This window comes from Nelumbo nucifera, chromosome 1, assembly GCF_055504915.1.
Source record: "Nelumbo nucifera cultivar China Antique chromosome 1, China Antique-T2T, whole genome shotgun sequence".
Lineage (NCBI taxonomy): Eukaryota > Viridiplantae > Streptophyta > Magnoliopsida > Proteales > Nelumbonaceae > Nelumbo > Nelumbo nucifera.
Window position 1 is genome coordinate 69,062,370 of NC_142649.1, and position 25,778 is coordinate 69,088,147.

At 37.1% G+C, this 25,778-nt stretch overlaps 1 protein-coding gene across 1 annotated transcript in view; it reads left to right on the forward strand.

Moving 5' to 3' along the window:
* Positions 1-23,524, forward strand: part of LOC104594074 (malonyl-CoA decarboxylase family protein) — a 32,571-nt gene extending 9,047 nt beyond the window's left edge. The window contains exons 14-16 of the mRNA XM_010254198.3: positions 21,820-21,905; positions 22,994-23,078; positions 23,209-23,524. Coding sequence (XP_010252500.1) covers positions 21,820-21,905; positions 22,994-23,078; positions 23,209-23,241 — 204 coding nt within the window. The 3' untranslated portion in view covers positions 23,242-23,524. The remainder of the gene's footprint in view (positions 1-21,819; positions 21,906-22,993; positions 23,079-23,208) is intronic.
* The last annotated feature ends 2,254 nt before the right edge of the window (positions 23,525-25,778 follow it).

Below are 25,778 nucleotides of genomic sequence, written 5' to 3' on the forward strand. Positions count from 1 at the left end.
ACTTCTTTAGATATCTGAGGACGCTCCTTGTTGCTTCCAAATGGAAGTTCTTGGAGCATGCATGAATTGGTTGAGGACACCAACAACATATGCTATATCAGGCTGAGTCATTGATAAGTAGAAAGTCTTCCTACCAACCTTTGAAACTTCTTGACATCTGTCATAGGTTCTCTAGTACAATCACCAAGTCTGTGATTTTCGTCAATAGGTGAGTCTGCCAGCTTTGCTCCCAACTTTCCTTTATCTTGTAAGAGATCTAGGATGTATAAGAAATGAAGATGCCCTTTTGAGAACGTGCAATCTCAATTCCAAGGAAATAACATAATTGTCCTAGATCTTTTTAACTTCAAATTGCATAACTTGGGATTCTTTCACCTTTTGAATCTTAGAGTCCCAGTTAGGAATGGCAACGGGGTAGGGCAGGGATGGGGAGCCAACAAGGACAAGGCTATACCCGTTCTTGTCCCCGCCAACGAGGACAAGGCTATCCCCATCCTGCGGTGGTGCCCACTCCCCGCCAATACATTGAGCAAAATATGTATGATTTTAGACACATAAAATCGCTATTACAATGACATAATCCGAACAAACTTTATTCAGACATCTAATTGTTTGGAACCTCAGATGTACCAAATATTATAGGGCATGATTGAATGCTCCATGGAAGGAGCTTAGGTGTTGAAAGAATAGTCAGGAACCTATTAGGGTGACACAAAGCTCTTAACAATTAAGTGGCTATTTGATAACAGTTGAAATGGTTGAACTGAATGATGTATTGCCTTGTCTTTTACTGAATAAGATGTTAAGGAGGTTTTGAGCTCCTTAATGTCTGAAGCTAAAGTTGGATTGATTGACTCTCCATGGAAGAAGAAGCTCATGTTTTGGAAGGATGATCAGGAATCTACTTGGGTGATGCAAACCTCATACCAGCTTAATAGCCTAACATTGTCCAAGAATTCAGAGCAACGGAAAATTGCAAACAATACCAAAAAGAATAACAATGCTGGGATTAAATTGTAATCTGATATTGTCATGACAATAGGGAGGGAACAAACTAGTAAGTACCTTTCTTAAACTGGTTGCTTCCTCTTCAAATCTATTATGTTATAAAAGATAGTTAACTTGGTCAATGACGCATCCGATCAGTTCAGTGCATTTAACTTGATACTCATTAAGAGGAACTCAGTCAACTCACAATGTTCCGAGTCAAACGTATTGGCCTGAATGTTTATAAATTTGATACTCATTATACATGATTTTCTATGTAAATGTCAAAAAAAAAAAGAGAAAAGAAGACACAACAATTTAGGGATTGAGTAATACTACTAATGAACAACAAATTAATAGGAAGTTTGGGAACATGAAGGGTATGGGGTAAAAGAAGTTCATTCGGAAGAGATACAAATCCTTGACCAGCAATGGTGGAGAAGGACCCATCAGCTAGTCTCACTTTTCCTTACTGGAGAGAAGAGTGTAGGTTTGAAATAAATTTGACTCACTAGTCATATGATTAGATGCCCTTGAGGGGAATCTGGAACAGAGGTAGGCATATGAAATGTAGAAGCATTTTTACCTGATGTAGACGCAAAGGAGGTAGAAGGGGTAGGAGATGACCTATCCATCTGTCCAAGGATCCTACCATACAATTCCATGTTATCTTTGAAGGAGTTAATGATTTCTTCCTTAGGGTAAAAACCAACAGAATGCTCTTGGGAAGTACCAATAGCCAAATTATTCGATTAAGAATCTTGAGTAGCCAAATTTGCAGAGGTAAATTTCTTTTGAGTAGGCTTCTTTGAAATATCTTGATTTTTGGCCGGCTATGGTGGAGAAAGAACCATCAGCTAGTCTCACCTTATCTCTTCCAGAGAGAAGATTGTATGCCCGAAATAAATTTGACTTACCGGTCATGTGGTTTGAGGCTCCAGAGTCGATTACCCAAGGAGAATCAGAGGTATGAGATGACACATGGAAGGCAGTGGTAGTGTTACCTGATGCAGACGCAAAAGAGGTAGGAGTAGGACCAGAATCCATTTGGCGAAGAGTCCTATCATATAACTCCAAATGGTCACGGAAGGAGTTGATGATCTCTTCCTTAGGGTCAGAACTGTGATGCTTTTCTTGTGTTACCATGGGACCAATCTCTTGAGATGCCATATTAGCTGAGTTATACTTTTTTCTGATTCTGCTGACTTGGTTTCTTGCCCTGATCAGTTGTTGACTTCTTACCCAAATCCTATGCCTATTTAGGTTTTCCATGGAGATCCCTACATGTATCTCTAGTGTGTCTTGTCTTCTGGCAGTGAGTGCACCAAGGCTTACTCTTATCATCTGTTCTCTTCTGAGAGTCACCCTTCTTAAAACCACCTCCAACATTAGTATCTGAACTTCCCCGGACTGCTAGGGCAACTGGCTCCCCATCTGTACAATTCATCACATTTCTTCTACTCTCTTCTGACTGAACCAAGGCATAAACCTCTTGAATTGATGGCAAGTCTTTACTTCCCAAGATCTGCACCCTGATGGACTCATATGAAGGATTCAGCCCCAAGAAGAAGGCAAATACCCGTTGCTGAGATACAAGTGATTTGTATGCCTTTGCATCTTCATCACACTTCCAGTTAACATTCTGATAGTGATCAAGTTCTTTCCATATCGATATCAGATCTGAATAGTACACCGAGAGACTCCTTTCCCCCTGCTTGCAAGTGGACGATTCATCTTGCAGTTGGTATATCTTGGCATAGTGTCTCTGCTTTGAATAGGTGGACTTTGCTTGTTCCCATATTTCACAAACAGTTTCAGCCCACATAAAAGTTTTTCTCACCTATGGCAGCATGGAAACCAAGAGCCATGACATCACCATACTATTTTCTTGGTTCCTTTATCATATTCAGCACTTCCGCTCTTCGGTTCCTTCACTTTCCCATTGATGTATCCTATTTTTCCCCTAGCAGTGATGTAGAGTTTTATTCTCCTAGACCATTCACGGTAATTCAGACCATCAAAGGGAATAACAGCCATGGGGAAACTCATATCCATTCCCCCACTCACTCCATTTTGACTTCCAGAAATCCCTGAAGTAGCAGGATTCTCAGACGACATGGTCAACACAGAATTTTTTTATTTAAAACCTCAACTTAGGATCCCTTTTTATATCAGAACAAAAGGCTCCACACACAACAAGTGATCAGTCCACACACACTTCAGTTTTTTGGACTTAATCAGTGCACAAGACCAACACCAATTTCCAAAAAAAATAATATGACAGATCTGATTCAGACCTGTACAGGAGGTCTACAAGCATTAATCACAAGGGGAGATCCTTACACACAAGACATCAAGCCAACAAGTAGAGAAAACAGGTCATACATGACCTACAACCACCTTTCACAGGTATAGGATCACACGATCCAAAACAAACAGAGGTAAAAAACTTCACAAGGGTCTGCCGACATTCAGTGGTTCAGATCCATTCGTTTTCCTCTTGGTACACGACCAAGGGAAGAAAGAAAAACAAAAAAAAGGGGCGGTACCAGTTGCAGATTTGATTCGATCAGCCCAGATTTACTCCTCTGTTCCGCCTAGATTCAACAGCTTGGAGAAGACACGTGATCGCCCAGAGTCAATGGCCACGCTTTGATACCATCTTGATAGTAAATCCGATTGAAGATTACAACAAAAGAGGAGAGAGGAGAAGAGAAGAGAAGAGAAGAGAAGAAGGAAGAAAGGAGAAGGATTAGAGGCAATGGAACAGTGTTGACGGCGCCAACTTCATTATAATATATAGGGCGAAAAAAATAAGAAGGGAAATGACCCTTGTGCCCCTACTAGGGGTGGCAACGAGCCGAGCTTTTCATGAGCTGCTCGAGCTCGTTTCGTGAAAAGCTCGGCTCGGCTTGGTTTCAGCCAAGCTTGAGCTCGAGCTCGAGCCCAATTCAGTGGCTTGATTAATAAACGAGCCGAGATCGAGTCTATTAGAGCTCGACTCGTGAGGCTTGCGAGCCGACTCGAATATATAATATATATATATAATAAAATTATAGAAAATATATATATATATATAATAATGAAAATATTATAATTATTAATGATTATAATTCTTAATTTTTAAATATAAAATAAATTTTTTATATATAATTTTTATTTTTATAATAAAATATTTATAAAATATATAATAAATATTTTTATAAAATACAAAACGAGCTGAGCCGAGCCGAACTCGAGCCGAGCTCGAGCTCAAGGTTCTAGCTCGAACAGAGCTCACGCTCGAGCCTTATAGAATAGTCTCAAGCCGAGCTCGAGCCTGATACTATTCGGCTCGGCTCAGCTCGAATCCACCCCTACCCCTACTAAGTGAAGTTACAATAACAGATTAAAATAAAAAAGCTTTAATCATCCAAACATACCCTAACAAAATAAAATCAATTATTTCAACACAGTTTATAAAGGCAAACGCTATTGCACCTCATCCACAGCCCACTGTATCTCACAGTTCTTGTCTTATGATCATTTGTCTCCCTCTTGCAAGTCCTTTCTTGCATCCATTGCTGATATTCCTATTCCTAGAATAGTGCAGGAGGCCTTGTCAGCTCCTGAGCGAAAGGATGCAATGAAGGTAGAAATGGATGCCCTTCTGAGAAACAATACTTGGGAGCTAGTTAATCAACATAAAGGGAAGAAACTAGTTTGATGTAGATGGGTGTTTACTGTGAAGCATAATGCTGATGGTTCCAGTGAAAGGTATAAGGCCCAATTAGTTGCAAAGGGATTTACTCAGACATATGGTATAGACTACTTGGAGACTTTTGCACCAGTAGCAAAGATGATCACTATCAGAGTTTTATTTTCTCTTGCAGCCAGTTACTCCTGGCCCTTGTTTCAGATGGATGTTAAAAATGCCTTCTTCAACGAAGACTTGCAAGAAGTGTACATGTAGTTGATTCTTGGATTTTATAGTACAGAGACAAGAAAGAAGGTTTGTCGGCTGAATAAAGCCTTGTACAAACTAAAACAGTCCCCCAAAGCTTGGTTTGATAGATTCAGACAAGCCCTTGAAAAGTTTGGTTATGTACAGGCTCAGTCAGATCACACTTTGTTTATTAAGAAAGTGGATTCTTCCTTAACTCTGCTTGCTGTATATGTGGATGATATTGTAGTGATAGGGAGTGATAACAGTGAGATTGAGTCTCTTAAGCAATTTCTTCATCAAGAGTTTGAGGTAAAAGACTTGGGAGAGCTACGATATTTCTTGGGTATTGAGGTAGCTCGGTCCAAGCATGGGATCTTTGTTTCTCAAAGGAAGTATGTTCTTGATTTGTTGGAGGAAACAGAAAAGTTGGGTGTTAAGCCTGTTGACACACCTATTGAACAGAATCACATAATCAGTGCAAAAGGTGGAGAGCCTCTTGAAGATAAAGCTATGTTCCAGTGGTTAGTTGGAAAACTTCTCTATCTTTATCTCACACGGCCAGACATTAGCAATGCAGTCAGTGTTGTTAGTCACTATATGCACTTTCCTAGAGCCACTCACCTACTTGTTGTTGAGGGGATATTGGCATATTTGAAGAGGTGTCCAGGCAGAGGTGTACTATTTAAGGATAATAATCACATGAAGACAGAAGTTTGCACAGATGCTGATTGGGCTGGGGGTGTTGATGATAGAAGGTCTATCTCTAGATATTGTGCTTTTATAAGAGGTAATCTTGTCTCCTGGAGGAGTAAGAAACAAAATGTTGTTTCTCATTCCAGTGCTAAAGCTGAATATAGGTCCATGGCAAATGGTGTGGCTGAAATACTATGACTGAAATCACTGTTTGAAGAGTTGGGTATTGCCTATGAGAAACCCCTAATGCTGTATTGTGATAATCGGACTGCTATTAATATAGCCCATAATCCGGTACAACATGACATAACTAATCATATTGAAGTGGATCGACATTTTATTAGAGAAAGGGTTGCATCTCAAGAAGTATGTCTTCCATATATCACCTCCAACATGCAGTTTGCAAACCTTCTCACCAAGGTTGTTTCAAAGAAGAAGTTAGAAGCGGATCTATTCAAGTTGGGAATGACAAACATCTATTATCAACTTGAGGGGGAGTGTAGAGAACACTGATGTGGTTCCCACTGTACTGTACTTGTATGACTGTAATTACTAGTTAGTTGGTAGTCAGTAGTTGGTAGTTATTTCAGTTTATAATTATTAGTGTTATTAGTCTTTTATTTTTGCCATGTAAGCAGTAAGGGTAATTCAGCCCTTTTACTTTTATTTGAGAATTAATATAAATGGTAAGAGGGGTGGCAGTTGATTGATCCTCTCCTTTTCTAAATCTCTCCTTTGAATTCTTCTTCTCTTCTTCTCTTCTCTTATCCTCTTCTCCTTTCTCAATCTTTCTTGTTAATTGAACACTAAAATCTAGGACTGATTGTAGTCCTATTCGACTACAGGTTCAAACTTATGTCTCTTGGAATTGGGAATATGGACATAGCAAGTGCAACCAAAGACACGTAAAGGAATGGAGAAAACCTTAACACTAGGAAAGGGGACTCCAAAAGGAGACTTTAACCCCAAGACTCGAAAAGGCATATGGTTAATAAGATAAGTGGTTGTTAAAATTGCATCACCCCAAAACTTCATAGGAACATGGGTAGCAAAATTAATACTCCTTGCAACTTCCACAATATGTCTATTTTTCCTCTCTGCTATTTCATTTTGTTGTGGAGTACGGACACAAGAACTCTGATGGAAAACCCCAAATTTCTCAAGGTAGGAGGTAAGGTCCTCAAAATATTTGTTAGTATTATTTGATCGGAATATTTTGATGCGGTTATCAAATTGAGTGAGTATATATTTATGGAACTATTGCACAAGTTTAGGTACTTCAGCACGAGAGCACATAAGGTAAATCCAGGTATATCGTAAAAAATCATCAATAAACATGATGAAATATCTATAGCCACCCATACAAGGTAAATGGTAAGGCTCCCACACATCAGAATGAACAATATTAAAAGGAATAGTATCTTTTATTACTTGAAGGATAAGTGTTCTTTCAATGCTTTGAGAATTCACAAGGCTCACAACGTAGACTTGGCAGACTTATTCCTTTAAATATTTTTGGAAACAATTGACTCAGTGAAGAGAAAGACAAATGGCCCAAACGGCTATGACATAACATAATACGACTAGTGGACTTTGAAACAAACGTACTTCTTTGAGGTTTTACTTGGCTCTGCTCAAGCATGTCTAACAGATAGATCTCATTTGCCTCATGGTCACTCCCAATCACTTGAGGTTTCATGTCTTGAAAAACACAATATGAAGGAAAAAAGGTCGCACTGCAATTCAGGGATTTAGTTAAATTACTAATTGGAAGCAAATTGGTATTAAGTTTAGGTATGTGGAGAATAGATGGTAAGGTTAGGGCATGTGAGGTCTTAATGTCTCCCTTTCCCGTGATAGGGGCAAGGGATATTTTGATCCTACCAGAATGAAGTTGATAAGAGGTGAATAAATGTGAAGTACTAGTCATATGGTTAGAGGCACCAAAATCAATTATCTAAGGGATTTTATGATTACTTGAAATAGTAGCATGATTTGTAGTGGCACGAATACCTGAGTGTGCATATATAGAGGAAGGAACTATCTCTGAAGAAGTAGATGTTATAGTAGTGGACTCTAAATGATTGTTTATTCGGCCATACTTCTCATACTCAGCCCTGGCGGCTGCAAGTTGCTCTCCCACTGATTTCTCACCACTTTGTCCCTGTTCATTCTGTAAGGAGATGGCTACATTTGCATTTCCACCTTTTCCATTCTCAATCCTCTTTACACTATTTCCATTCTTGAGTTTGGCAAGAATGAGTTATGGATGTAGCTTCCAACAGGTGTCTTTAGTATGTTTAGGTTTCTTGTAGTATTCACAGATAACATCTTTTTTCCTAGTGTTGACCTTCGACTTCATCTCGGCATTAGCATAGTGATCAACCAGTAGCTCTACAGACTTAACTTGTCTTCTGCTCTCTTCACTACTCACCGAAGCATAAGCTTGAGACAAAGTTACCTCATCCTTTGCCAAAACATTATGCTTACAATATCATACTCCGGGTTGAGCCTGGTGAGGAATTCAAAGGCCTGATTTCTCTCCACCAACTTCCTATGTGTTTCTGCATCCTTTGTGCAACCCCAAACAATAGTCTCCATCAAATCAATCTCCTATTATAGAGGTTTCAGCATGGAGAAGTAAATGGCTAAGGGATTCTCCCCTGTCTTAGATTATCCACATCATTCTTCAATTTGTAGGCCCGAGCAACATTCAAACTTTGGGAATAGGTTGTTCCAACTTTAATAAAGTGAGGAAAAGTGAAGAAAAGGATAGAAGAAAGAAAGAGAAGAAGATAGGAAGAGAAAGGGAAGGGAAAGAGAAGAATAGGAGAAGAAAAGAGGGAAGACAAGAAAGGAGAAATTTGTTCTATTTTCCTTACTGTCGACCCATGTTGTATTAACATTCTATTAAGGCTGAAATGACTACAATACCCTTAGGAAAATTACAACAGATATAAGAGAGAAAGAATAACATGAAAATGGCAATGCTGCCCTTGTTAACTACCAACAATTCTGACACTCCTCCTCAAGCCGGAGCATATATATCATAAAGTTCCAGCTTATTACAAATAAAGTCCATCCTTGAGCAACCCACACTTTTAGTAAAAATATCAGCTACTTGGTCTTCAGATTTAACATAGGGTGTAGCAACCTCTCCATTTGTCACTTTCTCTCTCACAAAATGGCAATCAACTTCAATGTGTTTAGTCCTTTCATGAAACACTGGATTAGAGGCAATATGTGTTGCAGCTTGGTTGTCACAAAACAATTTAATGGGTTGACAAATTGTGATGTTCATCTCCCAAAGAAGATGCTTCAACCAGACTAGCTCATAGGTAGCATAGGCCATTGCCTTGTATTCGGCTTCAACGCTACTCCTATCAACTACATTCTACTTCTTGCTCTTCCAAGTAATGAGATTTCCGCACAAGAAAGTACAATAACCTGTAGTAGACTTCCTGTCCATCAGAGACCCTGCCCAATCTGCATCTGAGTACCCTACCAGAGACATATCTCCCCCTTTCTTATACAAAAGCCCTCGACCAAGAGCACCTTTTAGATACTTCAACACCCTCATAACACCATCCCAATGAGCAATTGTTGGATTCTGCATGAATTGACTGAGGACTTCAACATTAAAGGAGATGTCAGGCCTAGTGATGGTAAGATAGATCAACTTGCCTACTAGTCTCCGATACTTTGTAGGGTCTTCTAATGGCTCCCCCTGACTACCAGTCATCTTCACATTGGGATCCATGGGAGTTTCAACTGGCTTGGATCCTAACAACCCAGTTTCATCCAACATATCTAAAACATACTTTCTTTGTGATAGAGAGATTCCCCACTTCGATCGAGCTACCTCAATTTCAAGAAAGTACTTCAAGGTTCCTAGATCTTTAGTTTGAAAGTGTTGTTGTAGGAACTGTTTCAACTCACCAATTTCATGTGTATCATTGCCAGTGAGAACAATATCATCAACTCACCAATTCCATGTGTATCTTTACTAAACACAGAGTGATCAACACTGCATTATTTTCTTTGATGAATAATAATAAATTTTATTAGTTCAAAAGCTGATTTAGAGTTGTGAATTCATACAACATCCCAGGGAGAGGCGCGAGCTGCAGCTCCTCCTTGAATCTTACAAGTAAACTAGGAAAGAAATACAAGAATCACAGCTGAGCCCAAAACAATTCTTCCTGATTTACCCTTGCTTAGCTAACACATCGGACAAAGTATTTGCTTATCTCCCCACCCATTGTAAAGAGACCAACATATTCCTTGTCAACCAACTGAATTTCTTCGTTTCATTCTTGTAGCGCCATATAGCATCTTCAGGATTTTTCAACCAGCCCACCACCACTTTGGAATCTCCTTTAATTACTAGATGCTGTACCCCCAGTTGGTTTGCAAATTGCACCCCTTGTACATCAGCTAATAGCTCTGCCCTGATGGAGTCCCCAACTCCTAAAGGATCCAAGTAGAGCAATAGAATCTCTCCCTTCTCATTTCTCAAGACAATTCTTCCTGATTTACCCTTGCTTAGCTAACACATTGGACAAAGTATTTGCTTATCTCCCCACCCACTGTAAAGAGACCAACATATTCCTTGTCAACCAACTGAATTTCTTCGTTTCATTCTTGTAGTGCCATATAGCATCTTCAGGATTTTTCAACCAGCCCACCACCACTTTGGAATCTCCTTTAATTACTAGATGCTGTACCCCCAGTTGGTTTGCAAATTGCACCCCTTGTACATCAGCTAATAGCTCTGCCCTGATGGAGTCCCCAACTCCTAAAGGACCCAAGTAGAGCAATAGAATCTCTCCCTTCTCATTTCTCAAGACACCCCCCATTCCGGATAATCCTGGGTTACCCATGCTACTTCCATCAAAGTTAAGCTTCAGTAAGCCTTTAGATGGAGGAGACCAGCTTGTAATTGACTTATCCTTTAAGGGTGAACACCTTGCTACTGCTGACCAGTTTCTCCAAAGGTCATTAAAGGAGAATTGATGAAAGATTTCTAAAGTCTTCAACCAAAGTATTGCCTTATGCAACACACAGTCTTTCAATTCCTGACTTCTCATTTCCTTTTCTTGAAAGATTCTTGCATTCCTTTCTTCCCAAAGAGTCCAAATCAGGGCAACACGAGCACATCTCCACATAATTCTCCCTCTTTTTGTAGGCTTCAAGCCAAAATCTTGCACCACACTACTGAAACGACCGAACCATGCCCGCGGTGATTGCTTTAGCCCATAGATAGCTTTCTTCAATCGACACACCTTTCCTGACTCCCCCTGAGCAACATACTCAGGAGGTTTCTCCATATATACCTCCTCTTGAAAATCACCATGGAGAAATGCATTTTTGACATCAAGCTGAAATAGGTGCCAAGCAAAGTGGGCAGCTAAAGAAATGAGCACTCGTACATAACCTATTTTAGCCATAGGAGAGAAGGTTTCTGAATAGTCCACACCATAGGTCCGAGTATACCCCTTTGCAACAAGTCGAGCTTTAAACCGCTCAGTACTACCATCTTGACGGTGTTTAACTGTATATATCCATCGACAACCAACAGCCTGCTTCCTAGGTGGTAAAGAAGTGAGATCCCAAGTATTATTGGATTGAAGAGCATGAAATTCTTCATCCATTGCCTTCTTCCAATTAAGAGATGAGAGGGCTTCCTGTAGAGAACACGGTAGAGAAACAGAGGATGGAAGGGAAATGAAACATTGATGTGAGGGAGACAAGTGAGCAAAGGAGACATACTGATAAAGGGGGTGATCTGTGCAAGTACACTTACCTTTACGAAGGGCATTAGGAAGATCAAGATTTGAGGATGGTGGATCTATCAATGGCAAAGACTCTGGTGGCATGTCAGAAGCTGGAGCTGGATCAACTACTGGCAACAATTCTGGTTGTCTATCACGTCTAGAGTACACTCTATAAATAGATGGTCGAATAGGCTCCTCCAGTTAAGGGAATAAAGACATCACCAGATTCAGAGGGAAGAGGAATAGAAGGAGAAGGTTCACGTCCAGAGAAATAGGGTAAACTCTCAAAGAAGGTAACATCCTGAGCAACAAAAGCTTTTCGTAAAACAGGGTCATAGCATTTGTAACCTTTTTGAGTACGAAGTAACCAAGGAAAACACATCTAATAGCTCTGGAGTCAAGTTTATCATGGCTTGGACCCAATTTGTGAACAAAACACACATGAGGAGGAAGAGAGAAAGGCAAGGTGGAAGGAAACAAGATAGAGAAAGGTGACTCGCCGTCTAGGACTGAAGAAGGCATACGGTTTATGAGAAAACAAGAGGTGAGAACTGCATCACTCCAATAGATTTTAGGAACTGACATTTGAATTAACAAGGCCTGAGCAATTTCAATCACATGGCGATTTTTTTCTCTGCCACACCATTTTGTTGAGGAGTGTGTGAACACGAGGACTGATGTATAATACCATGAAATAAGATTGAAAATTATTATGAAAGTATTCCTTGGCATTATCTGAATGAAACACTTTGATGCATACACCAAACTGATTCCTTATCTCAGCATGAAAAGATAGAAAAATAGAGAACAATTCTTAACGATCCTTCATTAAGTAAATCCATGTCATTCTTGAATAGTTATCAATAAATGTTATGAAATATCTGAATCCATTATAAGATGACACACGATTAGGACTCCAAACATCTGAGTGGACTAAAGCAAAAGGACTCAAGACTCTCTTATCATCCCTAGGAACAAAAGACACTTTATGATGTTTACTCAGTTGACATGACTCACAATCTAGCTGACTTACAGACTCCAAGGTTGGGACTTTCTTTTTCAAAACATGCAGAGAAGGATGACCAAAACGACAATGCCATTGATGTGGTGTAAGAGAGGAATGAAGAGCCTTCTGAGGACCATGGTCATCTAAGTAGTACAGTTGTCCAACTTCACAACCACCACCAATCGTCTTCCCCATCTTGAGATCCTGAAAGACACAATATGAAGGATAAAATGTTACTAAACAATGACAGGTTTGAGTAAGCTTACAGACAAGAGACGAAAGGAAAACTTGGGAACATAAAATACTGAGCGTAAACTAAGGTCAGAACCAAGAGACACATTACTAGTACCAGTAATAGCAGAAGAAGAACCATCAGCTAAGGTAACAGTTTGAGAGGTAGAAGGTGGTGACAATGACACAAACATATCTGAGGAGGCAGTCATGTGGTCTGAAGCTCCAGTCATTTGGGCATTCTCTTGTACCCATTCATTGTACCCTTTTGATTCACTTTTCAATGGACCCTCCTTGATGTACTTCAACTTGCCTCTTGCAATGAGAGATACCTCAACCGACTTGGCCCATGGGACATAATTAGTACCGTTGAGTTTAACCGTAGTTAATTGAGAAGTCATGAAATCTGATTGCTCAACTATTGTAGGTTTAGTGCTACCATTTGATGAAGCCATGAGTGAGAGGAGACCACTGATTTGTCACTTAGGCAAACTGTCAAACAGCTAGTATGCAACTACTATAATACACCTTTTTCTTTAGGAAAAAACACAAAAAATCATCAGCCCTCTACTTTAGGAACACTTGGGAAAGATTGCATATTTACCAAAAGGTGTCACCACAACACAAACCACTACAAAATCACCACACATTGAGGAGCACCTACCTCAACTCGAAACATCACAAAGCTGCCCTCTTTGAACTACTGAATAGAGGGCTTTTAGAAAAACACCACCAACTCACAACATTGCAACTTGAGGCATTAAAGCCTCTTTTCCAAGTGGGCAATCAGTCCTCTTAAGTCTTTTTCCTTTCCAACAAAGAATAGAGAATATTCTCTATTCTTGGGGCACAAAAAGTTGGGACGTGAACAGTGCCACGAATAGTAGAGTCGACCTCAAGGCTCTGATACCATGTTCCAACTTTAATAAAGTGAGGAAAAAGTGAAGAAAAGGATAGAAGAAAGAAAGAGAAGAAGATAGGAAGAGAAAGGGAAGGGAAAGAGAAGAATAGGAGAAGAAAAGAGGGAAGACAAAAAAGGAGAAATCTGTTCTATTCTCTTTACTGTCGACCCAGGTTGTATTAACATTATATTAAGGCTGAAATGACTACAATACCCTTAGGAAAATTACAGCAGATATAAGAGAGAAAGAATAACATGAAAATGGCAATACTGCCCTTGTTAACTACTTCTAACAATTCTGACATAGGTCTCCATGACATTATCCCATACTTCCTTTGTAGTTTTCATCCATAGGTAGTGTTAACTAATATGTGGCTGCATAGAATTCAGTAACCAACCCATTACTGTGTAGTTTTCCTGTATCCACCTTTCATAGGTAGGGTCATCTTCTTCTAGTTTCTTCTTGCTTTCAGTAATGTAACCCCATTTCCCTCTACTACACACATGTATTTTAATTGATTGAGACCAAGCTAAATAATTGGTTCCATCCAAGTCACTACCCCCAATAGAGTCTCCACTGGCCCCCATGTCCAAACCCGAAATTTGTGAGATATTTGGTTTCTCCTCCAATATGCTCCATTGAGTGAACACTTGAATAAAAGAACCAGAAATGCTGTGTTTTCTGATGTAATTTAGAGAGAAGAAGAAGAGAAGTCAACCTAGATTCGAAGAGAAGAAGAGAGAAGAGAAGAAAGAAGAGAAGAAAGAAGAGAAAGGGTGCGGATAGAATAATTCTGGATGCCCCACTAAATCTTATTTATATTCATGACTTTACAAGAAGAAGAACTACTCTAATACCCCTACTTAAAACAAAAGAAAATAAATATGGCCCAACCAGCCCAACTACCATAATTGTAACATAAAGGAAATAAACAGTAAAATAAATTGTAGGGTTGGGACCACACACACTAATAGTCTATCAACTATCTCTACACTTCCCCTCAAGTTGAGAGTATATTCATCATTCCCAACTTGCATAAATTTGACTCCAACTTGATTTTTGCGATTTTTTTAATAAAGAGATCAGCTAGTTGCATGTCTGAGGCAATATAGGGAAGACACACTTCTTGAGATGCAACTCGCTCTCAGATAAAATGTCTATCCACCTCAATATGTTTAGTCCTGTCATGTTGTATTGGATTGTGGGCAATGTTAATTGCAGCTTGATTATCACAATACAACATCAGAGGTTTTTCATAGTCAACCCCCAGCTCATCAAGTAAAGATCTCAGCCATAACACTTTTGCAACACCATTGGCCATGGAGCTGTATTCAGCTTCAGCACTGGAGCAAGCAACAACATTTTGTTTCTTGCTTCTCCAAGAAGCAAGGTTTCCCCCTACAAATGCACAATACCCATAGGTAGATCTTCTGTCATCAATACATCCAGCCCAATCAACATCTTTATATACTTCTATCTTCATGTGACCACTTTTCCTGAAGAGTATGCCTCTCCCTGGGCATCTCTTCAAGTAAGCAAGTATCCTTTCCACCGCAAGAAGGTGAGTGGCCCTAGGAGAATGCATGTATTGAGTAATAACACTAACAGCATATGAAATATCTGGTCGTGTTAAGCAAAGATAAAGAAGTTTCCCAACCAACCTTTGGTACATAGCCTTGTCCTCAAGAAGTTCTCCACCTTTTGCACTTATTTTATGGTTCAACTCAATGGGTGTTTCAGCAGGATTTACTCGTAACTTTCCAATTTCTTCCAATAACTCAAGAACATACTTTCTTTGAGAGATAAAAATGGCATGCTTAGATCGAGCTACCTCAATCCTTAGGAAATAGTGCAATTCCCCCAAGTCTCTTCACTTTAAATTCATTGTGAAGATGCTGCTTAAGAGAGTCAATCTCACTAATATCACTTCCCGTTACTACAATGTCATCCACATAGACAACAAATAAGGTCAAGGAGGAGTCTGTCTTAAGCCATATAAAGCTTAGGGGGTAACTCCATGTACACCTCCTCTTGCAAATCTCCATTGAGAAATGCATTCTTGACATCCATCTAAAACAGTGGCCATGAGAAATTTGCAACAATAGATAGTAGGACTTTGATAGTGTTCATCTTGGCAACTACCAACTGGTGCAAAGGTTTCCATATAGTCTATGCCATAAGTTTGTGTGAATACCTTTGCAATCAATCTGGCCTTATATCTCTCTACAAAACCGTTAGCATTATATTTCTCTGTAAACACCCATCTGCACCCAACAGGTTTCTTCCTCTCAGGCTGGTCAACTAGTTCCCAAGTATTGTTCTTAATAAGAGCATCCATCTCTACTTTCATCGCATCCTTCCACTCAGGTATCAATAGAGCTTCTTGCAATGTTCTGGGTATAGGAATAGCAACAATAGATGCCAGGAAAGATCTATAGGATTCTAAGAGACAATCATAAGAAAGAAACTGGGAGATACAATGAGCAATGGATGAAGTACAATGGCGCTTCCCTTTACGAATTGCAATTGGGAGATCAAGGTCCTCTGAAGGAGGAGGCTGAGGCTCAACAGTGTTAGGCAAAGTATTTGCAACAGTGGGCTCAACAGTGGGAGTAGTGCTTCCATTTGGAGTTGTAGAAGGTGTTGGGATCGGCCTGGATTGCTGAGGATGGGAATCAACCTGCCTCCACCATTGTCTGTGTTACACCCTCAACTCCCTACACTTTTGATAACCCTCTTCATGACACTCCCCCTCAATGATTGGAATAGGTAATGGAACTTCTGGGGCTAAAGTATGATATGCTGTAGCTCTTGTACCCAAGGATTGAAATATTGACACAATACGTCCGATACGGGGCGTATTGTATCGGTATTGTTAGTGTCCAACACGAGATACGCTACAGCTGGAGATGTATCCTGCCAGTCATGCGTATCGGGCCAATACGGGTGTGTATCGGTCCGTATCGCACTGTATTGATACAGACCAATACGCTACCTGCAAAACACGAACGTGCATGCACATACTCGTTTACTGAAAAAGAAATTTGCAAGATTCGAACCCGCTCCAAAGATAAAGGAGAGATTAACGTTCGCGCCTGCAAGCCACAACACCACTCCATCTTTTGTGTTTATGAATAAATGATTACAAACTTTATTTCTTTATTACTTAAATGCAATTCAAATAAATAATACATATTATGGTTAACTCCAACTAAAAATTAAAAAGGTAATACTTAAAAATCAGTATTTTATAAAGTAATAGAAATAAATAATTATCAAATCCACATTTATATCAAAATATTATTTGAATCTCAAAAAAATTATAAAAATATAATATTAATAAGAGAGTAATTATTTTAGTACTTAAAATTTATAAATTTGCACATGATATATATATTAATTTACATTACATAAAATCATATTTATTATTTAGAAAATAAAAACATTGTTTACAAAATATTCAAGAATATAATCTTAAATTGAATCTACCAAATATACTAATCTACATTTATACCAAAAATATTTTTAATTAGAAAATTATAGGAATAAAAATATAATAATGGAATAATCATTTTAAAAGTTAAAAATTATGAATTTGCATATGATATGTATCTTAGAAATTTTAATAGATTTGATATATTTTAAGTTGAGATTATACATTTTGTAAATTATTAATGGATATTTTAATTTACATAGATAATTTAATATTTAGTTGACCTCTTTGTTAATGTAAGAAAGTAAAAATAGTAAAATAAAAAATAACTGATATAATAATTAAAATATAATAGGAAAATATGTTTTGCATTTTGGACTCTTGATTGATACATTATCAATAAAATTCTATGATATTTATCCATCATATTATATTAATTGTAATATATTTTTTTTCATATACACCATTAAAATGTACATTTTCTATTTATTTACACATCATTTATGGTTATTTGACCTTCAATTTAATATTATTAATGTATTATGAAAATTTTATGTGTTTCCCTAGCGTATCTATATTTTTTCATCCATACCATGTGTTTCCAAAGCGTATCTATATCCGTATCTAAATCCAAGTTGTCTGATTCGATACTCGATACCGATACTTTAATCCTTGCTTGTACCTGAGTGAGAAAAGGCTGAAGTGGGAGTAGCAGATGTAGTAGCTGAAGGCTGAGATGATGATCTAGAAATACCAGCTTCATTCTCTAAGGCTGAGATGTAGTAGCTCAAGGCAGCCTGGACAGCAGCCAAGGCATCTAAGGATATGGTCCTTGTGTTGGAAGTGGATGCCCTGTTTGTAATAACTGCCACATTAGCACTTCCCTTCTTGTTTCCGAGTCCCACTGGCATCAGGTGGGGATGAAACTTCCAGCAAGTGTCCTTGGTATGTTTTGCCCATAAGTAGTTTCGGCTGATGTGAGGCTGCATAGAGTTGCATAGACAAGTCATCACCAAATAGTTCTCTTGAACCCATTTGGGATGTGATATATCATCCTTGGCTGGCTTCTGTGTCCCCAGTCACATAACCTAAGTTACCTCTACCTCCAATGGCCATCATTGTTGATTGGGCCCATTCCAAGTAATTGGTTCCATCAAACCTAACAGTGGTAACTTGAAAGGAATTTTCAGTCATGCTAATAGTCCCTAAAAGTCCTTCCCCTTGAGTTTTCAACTCACTTCCAGCCTTCTCTATTCTGTGTAGAGCACTAACGGATCAAGACTTCAAGAAAATAACCCAAAAAGAACTTCTTTTATGTTGAAACCCTAAGGAATTGAAAGAAAAACAACCCAGAACTTATTCACAGCTAGGAACAGTCATCAAGAACTGGTTCTCAGCTGATAGTCACCTTCCGAGAAAGCATCCACAGTCAATAATCAACTCCCCAGTTCATCATCAATCTGAAAATCAGTCTTTGAGTCCCAAAAACTGATCGTAGGGCTTTTTAAAAGGGAGAAAACAGTAGGGGAGACAAAGGTTTATCAACCGCTGCTCATAGAGAGGCTTAAAATACTTTTAACCAAGATTGACCTTACTAAAGATTGTACCTTTCCCAGAAGAACACTGGTTGCCACCTCAATTGAAACCCTAATCTTGGTCTCACCTGTTTTCTCTGATTCTTCTTGGTCACCGGGCAATCTCCAAGAATCTTTCAATTCCTTGGGCAGTCTCCAATACTCCAGCAACCTCCAAGAGCCAGGCACTACTACAGAAAATCCAGTTCTAAAGAGTTCTCATGCAGCCGACCAGATCAAGCTCACTTGAGAACCCTAATCTTTCTTTGCCTTGGTCTGATACCAACTTGAATAAAAGAACCAGAAAAGACTGTGTTTTCTGATGTAATTTAGAGAGAAGAAGAAGATAAGTCAACCTAGATTCAAAGAGAAGAAGAAGAGAGAAGAGAGAAGAGAAGAAAGAAGAGAAAGGGTCAAAGGGTGCGGATAGAATAATTCTGGCCACCCCACTAAATCTTATTTATATTCATGACTTTACAAGAAGAAGAATTACTCTAATACCCCTACTTTAAACAAAAGAAAATAAATATGGCCCAACCGGCCCAACTACCATAACTGTAACATAAAGGAAATAAACAGTCAAATAAAGTGTGGGGCTGGAACCACACACACTAATAGTCTATCAACTATCTCTACATGAACAAATGCAAAAAAAAATCAAATTAGGGTTTTACTAAGCTAGATTTGCTATTCCAAGTAAAGAATAACTCTTCAACCACCTAAAACTAGGGTTTCATAGGACCCTATAGGATGGGAGGAGAGAAACTTAAATTGCTACTCAATAGAAATCAAAGAGATTCCCTTTGATCCCCAAACACCAACTTCAAAGTGTTTCTAGGACTTGTAACATGATTTCTCCAGTTATCTAGGGTTTTCGGGAAAAATCTCCAAGAACCTGCCTTGGGCTTCAACTAAGGATGAAAAACTCCACAAAAACTCTCCAAAAACCCTTCTAATTGGGCTACATAAGCTGCTGATTGATCAGCCGATCAATTCTCCATACACATTGTGTATGGGCTAAGAAAGGAGAAAGATGTTAAAAGTGAGAACCTGCTCTGATACCAAGTTGTGAAACATGCATGCAATAATTCAGCAAATATAGAAAAAGAAAAGAAAAGGAAACGTTTCAGCAGAGGTTTTTGGAAGGGAAGGGAATAGAGAAGAGAAGAGTTTGATCCTTTTTCTCTCTAGCACAAGGTTCAAAGTATGGGAAATGCAATTGGTATCGGAGAGACAATTTTAAGAGGTGTGTCAAGATACACTTAGGATACACATGGATATGGACAAAAAATTAAGATACACATGGATACACTAAGAAATTCACATAAATCTTAAAAAACTATATTAATTACAATAAATATGAGTTTTATACGACTATAAATAAGCTATTTAAACATAAAAAGCATATTTCAATGATTTATGCAAACTGTGAAATATCGAGACATAATTGGAAACCGCTGAAAAATGATGAAAGAAGTAAAATGTTTGTATATGCACACACACCATAGTTTTTAAAGAATCAATATAATTTTTTAGAAAATAAGGCTGATTAGCAAATTGGACTGGTTGGACCATGACTAGATTGGGTAAAAAACTGGCCAAAACTACTGACCTGACTAGTCAAACTAGAAAACAAGTGAATCAGTCTCGATTTTAGAAAACCAACTGATTTTTTTTAATTATTTTAGCACATTAATGCGAACTTCTAAAGGCCATAACTTTTCGCTCAGATGTCCTATTAGGGTGACCTTTGTTTTTATTTTGGGTAACTTTTCGATATAGGTGCCTTATAAAAAATTGAAATTAAAATAAAAAATATATGTTATAGAAGAATATAATTATATATTTTGAATACATTATAATCCAAACATTGATGTTTATTATATATATTTTAATAATGAATTTTAGTTTTTATTGATAGTCATCCACTAAAAAGCTAGTTTAATTTAGAATTAAAATACATATTTATATGCCAAACACTTTTGGTATGGCATAGTGGTGGACTTGTAGTCATTACAAGCTAATGACTAGGGTACACATCCCTTTATCCCTTATTTGTGATTTTTAATAGGAAAGTTAGAGGCATGTCAAATTTAAATTCGAATTTGAACATTACCTTAAATGCACTATTTAATTTGCCTTTAATAGCGTTTAATTAAATGTGATAATTAATTAAGAGTATTAAATTTGAATTTGGAAAGTTACTAAAATTGAGGGAGAAAAAGGGAAATTAAATTTGATACTTCAAATTTGCCAAATTAAACAAGAGAAAGAAGAATATTAAATTCAAATTGTATCGATCGATACATGTAGTGTATCAAGTCGTATCGGGCTTGTATCAACCGATACAAACCCAAAACGATCTGATACAAGCCTGTATTGGACCGATACTAATGAAAACAAATGAAACATACAAATTCTGTATGTTCCGTGTATCGGATCCTCAACGAAACGCATTGCGAAATTTTAAACCTTGCTCTAGGCCCTCAAGATGTCTTTTATTCTCTTAATTCTAAATTGAGTACAATTCCCTGAATGCCCTTAATGGGGCAGCCAGCACTAAAGAAATAATAAAACAAAACAAAAGAGGCCCATAACTAAAAGAGCATAAACTTAAAACATAACTTAAAAGATAAAGACACTAAGACCCATTCGGCCTCATTACAAATGTGAACCCTATATCCAATCCAATCCGATGATCTGGCGGATCTCACAAAGATTAATCTGAACCTGAATTCGTTAATGGTGTTGGATATCTGAGTTTGATTCGATTTATAGGTCTGAGAATTTAGCAAATTATTAACAGGAAAAAAAGAACAATCTATACAAAGAAAAACAAAAAATCAAATGAAATAATATAAAAATGGGGATATACATGTCTTTTTAAAAAATAATCCAATTTGAAAATCCGATGGGGATATTCGAATCTGGCAATATAGGATCAAATTCAAATTTGAATTGGATCATGATCTGGTCCATGTTCAGAGGGTGCTCCTGCACTCATGCACGCCAGTAAAAAGAACTTGCATTGCAGCCCAGGGGAGCCCACCTAGCTATTGTCCAGTATCCATTATGAGGGGAGCTAGGATCTTTCGGGTCTGTCGGAAGGAAAGAATGAAAGCACACCACAGATACAAGACTTTTTTTTCACCAGTTTCTCAATCTCCACTTTGTTAAAACATTTCAACCTGTCATTGGCTTCTTCTATGTGATAAAGTTATTTGGTATACATTCATTCCTAGAAGATCTAGTTCTTTCGTTTCTGACACAGGTTTCTTGAACATGTAACAGGTGATTGAAAGAATAAATTGGATGGCAGATCGATCAGAGAAAGGCCTTTCTCAAAGTGGAGGTATTATGGTAAATTATATATATAGGTAATTTCTATCCATGAATATCAACTTTTTTGTTTTTGATAATTTCATCCCTGTTCTACCTAATACATGAAATCATGAAGTACTAAATTATGAAAGGGTGTAAATGAGCAAGCTAGCTTGGCCTGAGCCTGAGCCAGGCCATTAATTATTTTTGATGATCAAACTAACCCTGATCCTTTGTTAAATAACCATTTAGAAAAGAAAACAGGTAAAAAAATTATTCTTTTATCCTCTCCAATCCAAAGGCCCCAAGCCCATTTGGTTGAAGAGATGAACACCCAAATCTTAAATGGAGGGCTAGTATAGTAAATTTCATTGTCACACAATTTTTGTTCATGACAAATTCAAACGGAGGGGCTGTATAGTAAACATGTAAAAATTATTCATCTCTTGATGATAGATCTCTGACAGGTTTGAAGAGTTGGTGTAGCTTTAAGAGAGAGGGAAAAGTGGAGGGGAGTTTTAGATAATAACCATTTTCTTTTTTTAATGGACATTGATATTTATGGGCTCTATAATGGGGTTGCAATGGACCTAATATCAAAATATTAAGTAAACAAACGGAGCTCAAACTTGAAATAAAGAAGCCTGAGCTCAGCTATTCCTTCATGAAACCAGACCAAGTTGGGGAAGTCTCAGCTTATTTACACTTTACATCTCTGCTACGGGTGTTTATCAGTGGAGCTGCTATACATGGATGGAACCTGTGGGTTGGCCTGCAGCAATGAGTCCCGTCTTCTCAACTCATTCAATTCATTCCACCAGAAATACCTCCACCAAATCTGATAAACCTCAATGGGTAGCTGCATTGACTTTGAACAACGGTTTGTTAGGTCCTTGGTAACCTTCCATATGGTGTGATGAATTAGATGATTATGTTCATGTGATGGTCATGTGGAGGTTATCCAATGTTAAATGCTTTTATTTGTAGACCTATCATAGCACATTCATGCATCAAATGTGTTTCAGTGCTGCTTATAGTTCATCCTCCAATATTCAATGGAATCCTAAATATCAATTTCTCTGAAAGTTTTCCAGATAGATGACATGGATGACATGCAAATGATACATATTGGAAAATTTTACAGGCTAGACAAAATTGAGGAGAATGCTCAGTCATATTTTGCCACAGGGAGTATCCAGGCTTCATCTGATCTTCGCCGTTATCTTCAGGTAATCTCTTTATGAAAAAAAAGCTTTCCTGCACCTCTAGGTCAATGAGAAATCCCATTCTCTACTTGCGTATGGATCCTAACAAAATCATCCCCACCTCCCCCATTTCCGTTGTATCTTTCTTTTGCAGCCAGAGAAGGAACATGAAGAGAAAACAACATAGTAGGAGTGTAGAGAGAATTCAGCGATTATTTTAGTTAGATTTGACATTGGTGAATGGGCTATAAGCTATATATGTATATATTAACGATGAGAATTAAATATATATATATATATATATATATATTATATATATATGTGGTTGGCTTATGAAATTTTCAATAGACTAAAATACTCCATCTCTAACGTTTGAATCAGAGGCGCAAAGGTAAATATGTAATTTTGTTTTCTCATTTATTGCTTATTACAAAAAAAAAGCTTTCCTGCACCTCTAGGTCAATGAGAAATCCCGTTCTCTACTTGCGTATGGATCCTAACAAAATCATCCCCACCTCCCCCATTTCGTTTGTATCTTTCTTTTGCAGCCAGAGAAGGAACATGAAGAGAAAACAACATAGTAGGAGTGTAGAGAGAATTCAGCAATTATTTCAGTTAGATTTGACATTGGTGAATGGGCTATAAGGTATATGTATATATTAACGATGAGAGTTGAATATATATATATATAAGAGCAATGCTAAATATGTAATTTTGTTTTCTCATTTAATGTTTACTAGTAATTAAGCACATGCGTTGCATACAAGGAAATTTTCTTCATATTAATTATTTGAATTTTAGATATATCATAGATAGAAATTGAAAATTAACAAAAGTAACAATACGATTAAAGATAAACTTAAATATTTATTATTCAATTATGACATCATGGGTTTTTTTGAAAGGTTAGATCATTGACCCACATCTAGATAAGAAAATAACTTTGTTTTTGGATTAATTTTAAATTAAGGAATATTATAGTTGGAGCTGGTTGTACATTTAAAATTAGGCTACAAGTTGGTCCATAAACCAACAAAACTCTAACAATCTACATTTCAAATTATAAAAACACTTGCCATGTCATTGGAGGTTTTTGTGGCTATTGCTAACATGTGACTCTTAATCCATGCTGGACACAACAAAAAACTTATATTGAAATTGACCTTTAATGTTGAGTGATTAGAAAAAAAAAGTTTTTAGTTTCTCTCTCTCTCTCTCTCACACACACACACACACACATTCATCTTTATCTTCTCAATGATTATGTGATTTGAAAATAAATAAAAATGGTTTTTGGTTTCTGTATTTATGTTCTCTCAATTAATTTCTCTCATTCTCTTTATCTACCGTTTTCTCTCAATCTCTTGTTCTCTTTTTCGATTGATCTTTCATTCTCCCTTAATTTCTATCATTCTCCCTCAGTTTCTCTCCCGCTCCTTCTCTAGTTTTTTTATTTTCTTACATACTTATATGGTATTAATCAGATCGTATAAAAGAACATGAGACTAACTTGGTATGGTTAAAAAATTATTACACCAATTTAATAAAAATTCACAAGAACCTCTTAACTATAAAATTTACACCAATTGGAGAACAATAGAGATTAAGGAATAAGGAAATATTGATCGAGAGGAAGAGTGAGGGAGAATAATGAGAAATATTGAGGGAGAACAATAGAGAGAGAGAGAGAGGTTTTGATTTGGCTATAGATCGAAGTTGAGAGAGTGGGAGAGACAGAGGGAGCGGGATATCGAGAGATGACTGTGAGAGTGAGAAGCACATAAGCCTCCAATGGGTTAAGTTTTTTGATGTGTCCAATATGGATTAAGAGTCCTATGTTGGCAACAAGCACATAAGCCTCCAATGACATGGCGGAGGTTTTTATAATTTGAAATGTAGAGTCGATTGCCAGAGTTTTGTTGGTTTCTGGACCAGCTTGCAACCCAATTTTAAATATACAATCGACTTTGACTATAGTTTTCCCTTTTGAATTATATATTTTCATTTATATTATATAAAATATTTTTTATTTATCACACTTAATTGTTTGTCTATGGTATCATTTGACTCAAACCATTAACTCACCATCTAAAAAAAATTGTTTGATTTCTAGGTTAAGATTAAATTTTGTATTACATTTCCATCATTGATAAAATTATTTCTTATGTATAAAACTTTTTTTTTGTTTAATATAATGAATGCACAATATTAAAGATGTACCCAATATTTTATTTTTTTATAAATATATAACATTAGATATGTGCTCAAAATTTTCTCTATCTTTTTTTTTCTAATTTTTTGCGATTCTTTGTATTTTCTATTATTAAAAATTTTATTATTTGACTATGACATCATTTCATTTGTAGATAGATTTTGAATTTGGCATTCCATTTTCATCATTAATAAAAATACTTTTTACATTTCATAGTTATTTATTTTAATTTTTATTATTTAATTATGACATTATTTATTAATCCATTTGACCCCAAATGGTCGAATTGTTTACCCATCACCGAGTGGGAAGAAAACGGTTTTGTTTTCAAATTACTTTCCAAAATATTTATTTTTATATTATTAAAATTAATATTGTAGATTTAATTACAAGAATTTAATGATGAAAAAGATATATCTTAAATATATGATTTAATTAGAGAGAATAGGAAAACATTTTTATTTCCAATTGATTTTAAATTTTACATTCGATCATTAATAAAAACATTTCTT